Below are 13,969 nucleotides of genomic sequence, written 5' to 3'. Positions count from 1 at the left end.
CTGTCGACAAAAGAATTCTTTCACTATGCACTAACTGGACCAATTATTCAGCTGCCAGTCAGTCACTTTCATTGGCTGCAGTTCTGATTTTCACTTTCGCTATGTAAATCCATATTAGTTATACAATTTGATTAATTTCCCGAGATATTGTAAAGATATTATATATTATTATATCTAGGCCAGATTAGATCAATTTGAGAAATAACTTTATTAGTTAATATTGAAATGTTAACTCACCAAAAAGCCGTTTCTTTCCCAGCGAACTGATTGGGAAATTTGCCCAATCAGTTCGCCGGGAAACCCTACCTAATAACTGAAAAATTATTATTTGAGAAAGGGTTCAAAAAATATCACCAAACTACGAATGAAAGCTCAAAAACAAAATGCAGTGAATTACTTATACGAATTTACATAGAAAAAGTAACAATCATAACTGTAACCAATGAAAGTCCAGTGAGTGTATAGTGGAAGAGTCGTTTTCTGATTCTATTTCGGTAATTTCCTTGCAGATTTCCTTGCCTGTATATTCTATGTGGGGTCGGAACAATTAGGAGACAACGATTTCGGTTCCTGGGACAAACAACAATTTTTTTTTTGCGTCCACATCCGCCCCTGCTTTTTTTATTTATTTTTATTTTTTTCCCCATGAAAGATTTCGTTCATCTGTAAATTGCCTCGTAGGAATTCATCGTTATCTCATATACTGCTGCAGCTCTGAGTCTAGGTCACTACGGTATTTGTAAATGCCTTAGAGCAACGATGGCGAGCCACTGATGTCAGCTGAACTGTCTGCAAGTAGTAGAAGTACTGGGAAGATTCAAATAGTTCCTAGAATGACCTATAAATTATTATCCCGACAACCAGAAATTGTATATTGTTGAACTGTATTCAGTTGAATACAGTTCAACAATATACAACCTTGTATAATGGTTCCCTGTACTAATAGTGATTAGTATATAGAGATTTTTTGTTATTATTATTTTTGTACACTGTCATTTTAAAATACTAAACTGGAGAAATGCGAAATTTGTGTTTGAAGGACATGACTGCAACAGCGATCAATGATGATACCCTAGTAACGCTTGAAATACTCTGCTCCAGTGAATTCCACTTTGATTTCGAAGTGGAGTCAGAGCGTCATGACCAAGAAATAACAATTTCTGAAACTCAAGAAATTTCCCGCTGCCCAGTGATCCTGAGGGAATGATAGAAATTCTCACGGAATATAGCGGGAAAATTCACAGGGAGTGCAGAGATTCATTCACAGGCAATGATAATTTGCTGTGATTGGTTAAAATGCATGCGTTCTATTTCTCAGGAATTAAACATTTCCGTAATATGTTGTAAAAATGGAAGTCCTGAAATGATAATAGAGCCCAAGAAACACCACGTAGATCTGTAATACTGATGTGAAATACTGACAAGAGCCAGCGTTTTGAAACGGTTGATTACTTCGTATCGCTATCAGACCGTATTGCTTCTGAGTTTTGAGCAGCGTTTGGTCGTAAGCAACCTCTAAATGTTTTCACAACACGTAAAGAGCTTCATGTCTTGATTCCATGGAGGAGCTGCAGCTAGCAAGCCTTTGATAAAAACAAAAGCACACCTATGGATCACTGGAAATCGAGTCTGTTCAACAACGAGTCACGCAACATACTCATAAGTTTCTTGGCTGTGTTTGGGCGTGTAAAATGTCACGAGATATCATATTCTGGATTTATCAGTATGGACTACAGCTCTCAAGCCTTTGTTAACAAAATGCATTCTAAATATTGATATAGGATGGTATGCATTTTGTTATTAAAGGTATTCTAAATACCTTACATTGTGGAATTTTTATGGGAGCGGCCAATATAACTTCCAACACGACAGCAATCCACTTCATAAAGCAATGATTGTGAAGGTGTGATTTGAAGAAAGAGATAATATCGGAACATTGCAATAGTCAGCATATAGCACCGCCTGAGCCCAGTTAAACATTTTCGGAAATGAATTGGAACACAGAATGGACGCAAGGCCGAGACATTTTTCTCCTCATTGGAGCTTTATTTGAAAGGGAAAAAGAAGCAGATATAGCACCAGCTTTCCACCAGAAATTAGTAAGAAGCCTTCCTCAATGCACTTCCGCATTGAAACAGTTATTGCTGCCAAAGGTGGACCAACATGCTATTAATTTATTTGAATAAATATATGCTCTTCTCATGAATTTTAAGAATGCATTGAACGTTCATTATATTTTCTGGAAGTAGCTTACAGATTACGGTATGTTTAGAAATTAGCGGAAGGTTGACAGCGCCAATCAATTTTCAGTACATATGGTGACCTTCATATGGTTTTCTTTCATTGATAGTAAAGTATCGGTGAATGAGTAGTATATCTGTAGGAGCAAGATGAGAACTGGATGAAACACATCAACGTGTAAAAGAAAATCTGCAGTTTGTGTTCATGTGACTGCTAAATGCGGTGATGTTCTTAAATCATCTGTCTTGTGAACTCTTCTGATCGTACAACCTTCCGGAATATGAACAGAAAACAGAAATTGTATTGGTTTAAACAGTCGCCAGAACAGATGCAAAACTATGCTGTAACGAAATTTAATATAAACTAATATTAAAATTTTGACTAAAACAATTGTGACATAAAAGCGATAAAAACAAATACAAATAAACTGTATAAATTAAACTAAATAAATTTTTAATTAGCATATTTTATATCAAACACTCCAGGACTAATAAGGAATAAAGGAGTGTTATTCGAAAGCTCCGGTCAGTTTTATTTATACAGTGCATTGGTATTTGTTTAAAAATATGTGTTACAGTTGTTTCAAATGTTTTAATTATATTTTATATGTGAATGTTATTTTATGTTACATTTCTGTAAGTTTAGTTTTTCTTCAGTTTGCTTTTTTTCCTACTCACTGTTTATCCAAAACGGTATTACTACCTTTCTTGGCAACTGTACGTTGAAATCCTTCGGCCTTTGGGTAGTGCATTCAGCATAAAAAGGCAGAGGATAAAACATTTTCTGAAAAGCTGTCATTTTAAAGATGCTGACGAAGTAGAATCCCGCTGCCTGCTATGATGAGGCGCTAAAGACGATAGCACAATGGACTGTTTCCAACAACTGACAGTTGCGGACAAAAATATGGTGCTACACAACAATTCTGCTTTGAAAGAAATGTTTAAAAACACGCCCATTCACTCTTTTTAGGAAAGAAAAACTCCATTTATCCTGTTGTAATCAGAATCTCATTTACACTTAGAATAATCAATAAACAATATTTAATTGTATATTAGTCATATACAGTTATTTTTCAGTCTGCAGTTTTTAAAAAGTTTTACAGTAATGTTGGTGTGGAAAATAAGTCGGATGCTGTAAAATCAAATTGTATGGCTCGTAATCATTTAGTGCTGTAGCGTTGTTATGAGATATTTAGTAGTTAATAATACAACCTTATGAGGTATTTATTATCTTCATTTCGTTTCTAAGAAGAAACGAATCTGGAATTCTCCTGTAAAGCAAAGTCAGATGTGTACGTGGGAGTGTAAGGAATAGAGGTCTACTATAGTTATAAGGGAACAGTACAAATAAGGAATAAATAAAACAACTAAATAAATATATAAACAATCATTTTTGTTTTCCACCCCCCACAAAGGGATCCTGGTATTACTGTAAGGAGGTAAATGATGGTATGTTATGGACAAAACTGGATTATGATAAAGAAATATAGAATGACAATTTGTAGAATTTATATTAAGAAAATATGGATATATATATATATATATATATATATATTATACAAAGGGTACTAGGAAAGTTTTGCAATATGACGCAACAATGAATCACAGGAAGCTGCTTGTTGCTGCATGTTGAGACATGTTCATACGTGCATAGTAGTCGCCGTGCCAAGATGGGCTCAGTTATTCATTAGTAGTGAGAGTGTAAAGTGCTTGCGATGGCATCGTGGTCACGAAATGAGATAAGGACAGTTTTGCGGTATAATTTCGTGCGTGGTTTAACCATAGACCAGTGCTTAGAAGAAATGACTCTTGCACTAGATGATGATTGTCCACATCGTACAACGATATTCAGGTGGTATAGAGAATTCCAAAGGGGAAATTTCACTCTGGAGGATTCTGAGAGGCCGGGAAGGCCACGAACGTCAGTTACGGAGGAAAACGTTACTGCTGTGAGGAAAATGCTTGACGAAAACAGGCGAGTGACCTACCAACAGATAGAGGATACTTTGGGCCTAAATGCACCAGCAATTCGTTCGATTCTGCAAGATCATTTGCACGTGAAGAAACTTTGTTCTCTCTGGGTGCCGCATCAACTGACTGAAGAGCAGATGACACGACGTGTGACTTGGTGCCGGGAGATGTTAAAAAAGTTTGATAAGGGACAATCTCGGTATGTCAACAATATCGTGACAGGTGACGAGACTTGGCTGTACTATTACGATCTGCCGACCAAGGCTCAAAACAAAGTTTGGGTCTTTGATGATGACGACACACCCGTAATTGTCAGAAAATCCCGATCTGTAAAGAAGAAAATGATAGCTGTATTTTTCAAATCGAGTGGAATTGTGGAACGTGTCGTTTTGGACACGCAGAAGACAGTCACAGCTAAGTGGTATACTGAACAATGCCTGCCTAAAGTCATTGGATCTATGAAGAACCTGCGGCCAAAGTCAAGAATGGACACCTGGTACCTCCATCACGAAAATGCTGCAGCTCACCGCGCCAAAGCCTGCACCGAATATTTGACTACGACAGGACTGAAACTTCTGGAGCACCCTCCCTACAGTCCAGACCTTGCTCCTTGCGACTTTGCACTGTTCCCGCATGTGAAAATGGAGCTAAAAGGGAGGCGGTTTTCCAGTGATGAGGACCTTCTACGGGCTTGGGATAACGAGTGTGCTTTACTCCCTAGTGAAACTTGGCAGAACTGGTTTAAAGATTGGTTTCGGAGGATGGAGAGGTGTATTGAATGTAGAGGAAATTACTTTGAAAAAATTAAATAAACAAAGCTGTATTGCAAAACTTTCCTAGTACCCTTTGTATATATATTTCCAGGTCAGTTAATATGGCCTGTGGTTTCAATTAAATTCATTTTCTTCGGCAAAGTATTCATATCTTGAAACAAACGTTTATAACTTTCTTCACTCTTATTCGTCATCATATATATATATATATATAATATTTAGTATAATATTGAAGATAATAATATAGAAGATAATTCAAGCTGGATTTAAAGAAACGCAAGGGATATAAATATATATATATATATCCCTTGCGTTTCTTTAAATCCAGCTTGAATTATCTTCTATATTATTATCTTCAATATTATACTAAATATTATATATATATATATATATATATATATATATATATATATATACAATATTATACTAAATATTATATATATATATATAATATTTAGTATAATATTGAAGATAATAATATAGAAGATAATTCAAGCTGGATTTAAAGAAACGCAAGGGATATATATATATATATATATATATATATATATATATATATATCCCTTGCGTTTCTTTAAATATAATATAATATTATATATATAATATAATATATATAATATTTAGTATAATATTGAAGATAATAATATAGAAGATAATTCAAGCTGGATTTAAAGAAACGCAAGGGATATAAATATATATATATATATAAAGTAGGGATAAATGTAAAAGTTTTTTCCAGATCAGATTAATGCCATGAATAGTAGATTGAACATTACATCGGTCTGTAATCTAGTTATTATAGTAAAAGTATAATATGTACTATTATAGATACTGAATATATGTATAAACATAACGGTATACTGTGGGCCGTTAGGCCAAAATAACTTAACTTTGAAATCTATTTTCTATATATTCGTTCGAAGTTATCTGTCGGGCTAAATGTTATCTTGCCTGTTTGCTACTAAATTTATAACCAAATTAGTCTTATGTTAAAGTTTAAGAATTGGACTTAAACAGGCAGATAGCAATCAGAAACAGATAGCTCTGTTAATTATTGGTTGGATGTATCGAAAGGGTTAGCCCTTGAAAAATTCCCTTTCAATATATCTGTTTATCAGTAATTATCTACATAATCATTATTGTATTAAACATTTATATATTATTACTAATTATATGTTTATTTCCAGGGTATGGCATTGTAGACCTACACAGGCTATCATAGCCTTTATAAGTTATTTTGGCCTAATGGCCCGCAGTATACCGTTATGTTTATACACATATTCAGTATCTATAATAGTACATATTATACCTTTACTATAATAACTATATATGTATATATATAAATAAAACTTATCGCTGTCTACCCACAATCTAGATGACTTCAACTGGGGCCAATCACCCAGGCTGAAGGCAAAAAACGACAAGGAGTTCTCTATTTCTGTAATGATCAATATCTGCTAAGATATATAAAAATTCAGAGATATATAAAAATATAAAAAGTTCCGGTCAACTATTCCCCATCTCTTCCATCATGCAGTATGACTGATGACTTTTGAGGTTATGATGAACATCGTGGCGCGATCCAATATTCCTTACATTTCGAGGGTATAGCTCTAAAACGCTGTTCGCAGGCCGGCCGCTAGTTAGTACACCGGACCGAACCTATTGGTAACTCTCTAGGAGGCTTCCGGATCAGCTAGTATATAATCTTGCTACCTCTACTCTGCCAGATAGTGATTGGAGGGAGTCCGAGTAGTGTGTATGCGGGGACATTATGTCAAGGATCTGGGTATATTCTTGCCATGTGTACGCCATATCCAAAAATTTCATTACTTCATACAGCATGTCCTACCGACTTTTTCTTACTATTGAATACACCATGAATTGTCAAACTAATAGAGCAAGCTTATCTGCGAAAAGATCTAAACCTCCCAAGAACTTCCTAATTCATTTCACAAATATACGTGGTCTCAATTCTAATCTCAACGATGTCCATTTCCACTTGCAGTCTGCCAAACCCTATGTACTTTTTCTGACAGAATCTAAGTTATCGGTTGATTCAACTGCATTAGCATTTAGCATTAGCATTAGTAGAGGCATTTGATGCAAGAAAGCAAGCTTATGCAGCATCAGCCAAAAAAAAAAAAAAAAAAAAAAGTAACATAAATAAATAAAAATAACCACTTCCACTTCACCCCTCTGTTCGTTCGAAATACCTGTCCAGCTGAGCCTTAAACTTATTTAGGCTATCAACTTCCACGACAAGGGATGGAAGTCTGTTCCACCCACCAACCACCCGCTGGCTAAAGGCAAATTTCCGCACATCTATCCTACATCTGTCTTTCCTCAATTTGAATTTATGCCCTCTCAGGTGATTTTTCTGAGCTAGAGGAAGAATCCCATCAGCATTGAGCATGCTCAAACCATTCAAGGCTTTGTACACCTCTATCAGATCACCCCGCTGGTGCCTAGTTTCCAGACACTGTAATTTGCAAAACTTAAGCCTTTCTTCGTAAGAGAACCCCTTTGTCCCATTCACCAATCTAGTTGCCCTTCTCTGTACTCGTTCCAGCAGCTCTACATCCTTCCTGAAATGAGGCCTCCAGGCCTGTATACAGTACTCTAGGTGTGGCCTGACCATTGCCTTATACAAGGGAATAATCACCTCCTTATCCCTGCTAGAAAAATTCCTATATATCATTGACAATACACCATGAGCTACTCTTGCAGCTCGTCTGCACTGCTCAGAGAACTTCATATCTGCCTGCACCACCACCCCCAGGTCCCTTTCATTCTCTACCACTGTCAGTGTAGTACCACAGAGTTGATACGTTGCTCTGGGGTTGCTGTTTCCCATATGTAGTACTTTACATTTGTCAATGTTAAACTTCATTTGCCACCTCGAAGCCCATCTGCTCAACCTTTCCAAATCCTGTTGCAGCAGCATAGTGTCAGTAGTGTCCTTGACAACCCTGCCAACCTTCGTATCGTCTGCAAACTTGGACATTAAGCCTGATATACCATCATCAATATCATTTATAAATACAGAAAACAATAAAGGCCCCAATACTGAACCCTGAGGGACTCCACTAATAACATTAGTCCACGATGAGCAGTGTCCATTGATTACCACTCTCTGTCTTCTCCCCCTCAACCACCCCTTTATCCATAGCAGCAACTTGCCTCCAATGCCACACTGCTCCAATTTGTGCAGCAGTCTTCCATGTGCAACAGTATCAAAAGCCTTTCTAAGATCCAAGTATATAATATCAAAGTTATTCCCTGCATCCAGTTCTTTTGTGACTACATCATAGTATCCAATCAAATTGGTCAGGCAAGACTTCCCCTTAACAAAACCATGCTGTGTCCTAGCTATAACTGAAGTCTTGTCTAGATGATCCTGCAGTGCTTCTTTCACCAGTGCCTCCATTAATTTTCCGGGAACAGAAGTTAAACTCACAGGTCTATAATTACTTGTGTCAGCCTTTGATCCCCCTTTGTGAATTGGGGTCACATTTGCACATCTCCAGTCAATGGGTACCTCCCCTGAGTCCAAGGAAGCTCTCATAATTATGGCTAAGGGTTTGCTTACCTCCTTTGCTGCCTCCTTTAATATAACTGGATAGATCCCATCCACCCCAGGTGCCTTTCTTGTGTTTATCTTCAACAATTTCTCCTCCACTTTGCTCTCAGTTATTACAAGATTCTCTAGCTTACTGCTAGAGTTGAATACACCTCTGGCATTCCCCTCGCTGAATAACTCCTCATGTGTGAATGTCGATGCAAAATATTCATTTAGTTTGTTAGCTACCCGAGCAGGGTCATCAACAGTTGACCCATCGATCTCAAGTGGACCAATCTGATTCATCCCCTTCCTTCTAGAGTTTACATAAGTAAAGAACTCTTTGCTGTTTTTCTTCGCATCCCTTGCCAAGGATCTCTCGTAATCTGCCTTCGCCTGCCTAACCTCCTTTGTAACTTGGTTACAGATCAACTTGTATCTATCATAGGCATCCGTGTCACGTGTTAATTTGTATGTATCCCATGCATTTTTCTTCTCTGCCATATGCCTCATTAGTTCATCTGACAACCATTTAGGCCTAAACCTTGAACAATATTTCTTAGTTGGTATGTAAAGCCTAGTAGCTTCCACGATAAGTTCTTTGAATGCTTCCCATTTTGAATTTGCTGTTGGCAATATCATCAGTTGATCCCACTGTATAGAATTTAAATACTGTCTCAGTCCATTGTAGTCGCCTTTACGAAAGCAATACCCCTTCCCTTTACCCCTAATGGTAGTTACCTCTTTGAGTAACTCCCACTTCAGCACACTGTGATCACTGCCACCAAGTGGTTCATTTATCTGCAGATTCTTAATGCATGAAGAATCACTACTGATAATCAAATCAAGAGTATTACTCCCTCTAGTTGCCTCCCGAACATGCTGATGTAGAAAACAATCATCCAATAAATCCACAAAAGCCTTGCTACTGTGTGAGTGACCAGCCCCCAAATTCCAGTCAATATCTGGGAAATTAAAATCCCCCATTATAAGACTCTCTGATTTACTGGCCCACTCTATTTCTCCGAACAGTTTCTTATTATACTCATCAGAGTCATTAGGCCTATAGCACACTCCTACTCTCAATTTTGATCTCCCAATGCTTATGTCACACCAAACTGACTCGACACTGCACTGTCCAGCGATGTCGACTGGCTTCACTTCCTTGGATTTTATGTGTTTCTTAATTAATAGCATAACCCCTCCTCCCTTCCTATCCTGTCTATCCTTTCTGTACACATTGTACTCCCCAAATTCCAGTTCTGCATTTCTTATATCTGTGTGACACCACGTCTCTGAAATCCCCACAATATCTGCCTTTGATGTTTTGAGCAATACCTCAAATTCATCAAATTTATTTACTAAACTCCTAGCATTGGTGTACACACAAGTATACATGCACCTGTTCTTTTTCTTAGCTACCCTAACACAACCCATGTGTTTACTTGTACCCCAATGATTCCCAGCAGTCTCTGAAATATCCTGCATCTTATTTTCCAGGCTGCGGCTCATTCCAATAGAAGCAGTGCAAGAATCACTTTCACCTCTGCCAGTGGCTACTGTTAATCTATTAGTCCTTGTATCCCTCCAATCTAGCAGTTTTCCGACCCACCTAACATTGCCTCGATAGCATCAGCAAACATTCTTGCACCCTTTCTATTTAAGTGTATCCCATCCCTGTAGAAGCACTGCTGCTCATATCAGATGCCCAAATTATTCGCTGTATGATTCCTTTCGCTGCAAAGGTGGTACTTGTGCATATGTCCGTTCTGATATTCCCTGTCAGAGACTTTAACAATTTGGAATCTCCTCTCTTTGATTTTCTCTGGCTTAAAATCTCTCTACCTCGTGTCAAATTCATCTGTTGTCTCTACCGTTCTCTCAACTCAACTAATCACTTGGAGCTCTTTGCAACTTGACTTTCTCCAGTCCAACTTTCCTAACAGTGAGGTAATTTTCCTTGTGATTTTAATGTTCACAACTCCAGCTGGCTTCCGTTTTCTAGCCACACCGACCCAGCTGGTCGAGATGCTGAGGCTTTTGCAATTACTAATGACCTTGCACAGATTGTTCATTTACCTACACGAATACCTGACAATCCTAATCATACGGCCAATACGCTTGATCTCTTTCTCACAAACAACCCTTCTAAGTACACGGTCGAAGTGAGAGGTCCTTTAGATCACAACTTGGTGATTGTCTCTTCTCCAATGGAGCCTTTATCTCATGGCTATTCCTCGTGTTGTTTGGCATTCCAAGAATGCAAAATGGGATGACCTGCGAGATTTCTTTTCTTCTTTTCCTTGGTCCGATTACTGTTTCTAAGCTTCTGATATCAACGTTTGCTCAGATCGTGTCAGTGAAATTATTCTTGTATGAATGGAATCCTTTATCCCACACTCCACTTTAAAATCTCGTCCTTTATCTAAACCTTGGTTTTCCAATAAATGTGCTAAGGCTGTCCAAGAGAAGAATGTTGCATATCGTAATTGGCTTGTTTCTAATTCTTCAGTTTCATTCTCTGCCTACACCAAAGCTCGCAACAATTGTAAAACAGTTATTAATCAGTCTAAACTAGACTTCGAACAGAATAAATGTAGAAAACTTGCTTCTTGCCTTGATGGTAGTCGAGAATTCTGGTCTCTTGCCAAAGCTATTGGCCGCAACTTTTGCCCATCTCTGCTCCTACCTCTGTCCAAACCAAATGGTTCTGTTGTCACTTCAGCCAAGGATAAAGCTGACCTGCTAGCATCCCATTTTTCTTCCAACTCATGTATTAATAATCTTGGTAAAACCCTTCCCACCATTCCCAACACGCTCCATTCAATACCTGCTGTGGTCTTCCGTCAAAAGGATGTCAGAAGGATTTTGACGAATCTTGATGCTAAGAAAGCTCCAGGTCCCGATGGTATTTCTCCACTTGTTCTCAAAACCTGTGCTCCTGAACTTGCTCCTATTCTTTGCCGCCTTTTTTTACTTTCTTATTCCAAAGGTGTTTGGAATAAGAAAGAGAAGCAGAGATGTTGGCAAATGATTCTGCTAACGCATTGGCAACTTCTTCGGACATAGTCATGTCTTTTCCTATCCATATTACTACGTAAGATTAATAACTGAAGTTTCGTTTATCAGAACGTTATCAAAAAGTGAATATTAGTCTTCACAATTTGTTTCTTTCTTCTCCCAGTAAAAAGCCAAAAATCGTTTTTTTAGTAATTTTATGCCAAAATTACTAAAAAAATTGTGAAAAATCAAATTTTATTTTGTGAGTTTTGAAGAACCACCTGTCGTGATGGAAACAAACAGAAGTGATCTTTGAAATCAGCATTATAAAATGATTCAGAAACGTCATTTTCTGAGAAAACATCAGTAAATTTTTTTCCCAAAGTTCTGAGTAATATTATCCTTAGAAAGAGGGAACCTTACTGATGTAGATAACGCAGTGAAAGAAACCAGTAAAATGAAAGTAAAAGGTGTATTTTTACTGGTAGAAGAGACAAGAACCAGGCTGCTGGAATATAAAATGTTAAGGAGAAACAGAAGGCCGAATCCGATGAAGTTTATCTTCGGGCAGGATAGTGTGGATTACTGGAGTAAATTAACACCCATAGTTGCTGAGGCGGATTTTAGTACAGTACGGTGGAACTGGTGGTCACTTTATAGCGGTAGGAAAAGTAGGAAGGAGTGCGATTTTTTCATTTGACGGACGCAGAAAAAGTTTGCATTATTTTGCCATTCCAGTACTAACACGGTGTTATGAATGTTGTCTTATTTGATACAGACACGTTGGGATATTTATTGCTGAATATCTTCGGCATTGCAGTGTTTGTATGCATGGTAATGGGAAAAACTCACATTACATACAATACCAATAAATACTGTACGGCTCCTCAAATAATACTGCTTTCGCAATCACACTGCTTCTTGCCACCCATCTAAATTATCTGACTCCTTATCTGATGATATCATGTGCTGTGGAGCAATGGTTACCGACAATAATATATGATATAGAAAATTAATCAAAACGATGTTTAGATTTAAAATCTGAAATGTGTTTAGAAATTAAGATTTGGTATTTTTATTATTTTCAGGTAAAATTCCTCATATACCTGACAGTCCTATCCCAGTGTCCAGCGAGATTCCATTATCTCATCGTGCTGTTCTTCGCCTTATGCAAGATTGGGCTCTAATTTGTCGCCAAGACGTTACCTACGCTTCCTCTGTTTGTCGAGAACTCAAAGAATTTATGGTTCATATTGCATGCTTAGGAGATCAGTATCAGTGCTGGATAGAGGAAATATGCACAGTTCTTGATATACAGGTACGATTTGTGTGTGTGTGTGTGTGTAAAATGTTGTGTTAATTTTTGTGAGGTAAGTTATTTAAAAAGAAGTTCAGCTGGAATTTTTGTTTATCTTAATACTTAATTTATGTTTCACTTTAAAGTTTTGACTTTGATTATGGGATAATTCTTTGCATTCCCGTTGAATTTTTGTGCGAGGTAGCATTCATTTATCACGTGTAAAAATATCACGTGGTCATTCTCTGTGCTAAATCTAAAAGTTTCATTCAGTAGTATTATTTCCTCACGCCTCGCAGAACTTGAACTTAATAACCAATTAGTGCACAGCTCGGTCACGGATCACTGGGTATTGCGTGGTGCCGGTTTTCAATTCAACTTTCCTGCATTTTTCGTAATCTTCGCACAATTTTTTTTTCTTTCGATTTTTAATTAATAAATATGAAAGAGGACATTAAACTGTGTGATATTAATTTTTTCTCATAAGTCATAGATACGACGTTGCTGTTGTAGAGTTTAGGCGCATCAGCAACTTACGACTTATTTCATGTACAGTATATAATTTGTCTGTAAATCGACTGTGGTCGATATGATGTTTGCTGGACGAAAAGCCGAATTTTCCCGGAGAAAAAAAACCATGATGCCTTCGCCTGAGAACGACTAACCCAATCACATTGTGAAAAAAGCTCATAAAAATTCCTCGCTTCATTGACTAGATTCAAACTCAGGTCTTTTCTAGCTGGTGTTGGGAAGACTGGGTGTTGGGAAGTTGGGTGTTTGGTCCTTGAGGTTGTCACAGACATTCTCTCAGATATGCCAGACAAGCTGTTCTTGCTACCTGGGAGGCTAAAACGCTGATGGAACTGATATTCGTGTGACACTCAAGTCAAAGTGGACCCAATTTCGGCGAAGTCCGGACGGTCTATGACAGCCAAATCCTCTGCTTGCACCTTCACAATGGTGGGACTGTTAGTAATCCTGGGTATAACCTTCATGCACAAGTACATGGTGGGTGACCACCCAGGTGTGAACCAACGTAAGCAGGGGTCGAGGTGTGGCGCCCACACCACATGGAGGAACGCCGCCCCTCTATGTTACCAGGCAGTACTAGGTGGTAGATGACTCT

The 13,969-nt window shown here is 37.7% G+C and overlaps 1 protein-coding gene across 1 annotated transcript in view; it reads left to right on the top strand.

The window, feature by feature from the left end:
- Window positions 1-13,969, top strand: part of LOC150078287 (uncharacterized) — a 910,840-nt gene that overhangs the window by 226,783 nt on the left and 670,088 nt on the right. Inside the window, 1 exon segment of the mRNA XM_090384522.1 lies at window positions 12,635-12,864. Within this exon segment, the coding sequence (XP_090240648.1) occupies window positions 12,635-12,864 (230 nt within the window).

This window comes from Mastigoproctus giganteus, chromosome 11 (assembly GCF_048544385.1).
Source record: "Mastigoproctus giganteus isolate SK-2022 chromosome 11, ASM4854438v1, whole genome shotgun sequence".
NCBI lineage: Eukaryota > Metazoa > Arthropoda > Arachnida > Uropygi > Thelyphonidae > Mastigoproctus > Mastigoproctus giganteus.
This window is presented reverse-complemented; position numbering and strand designations above follow the sequence as displayed.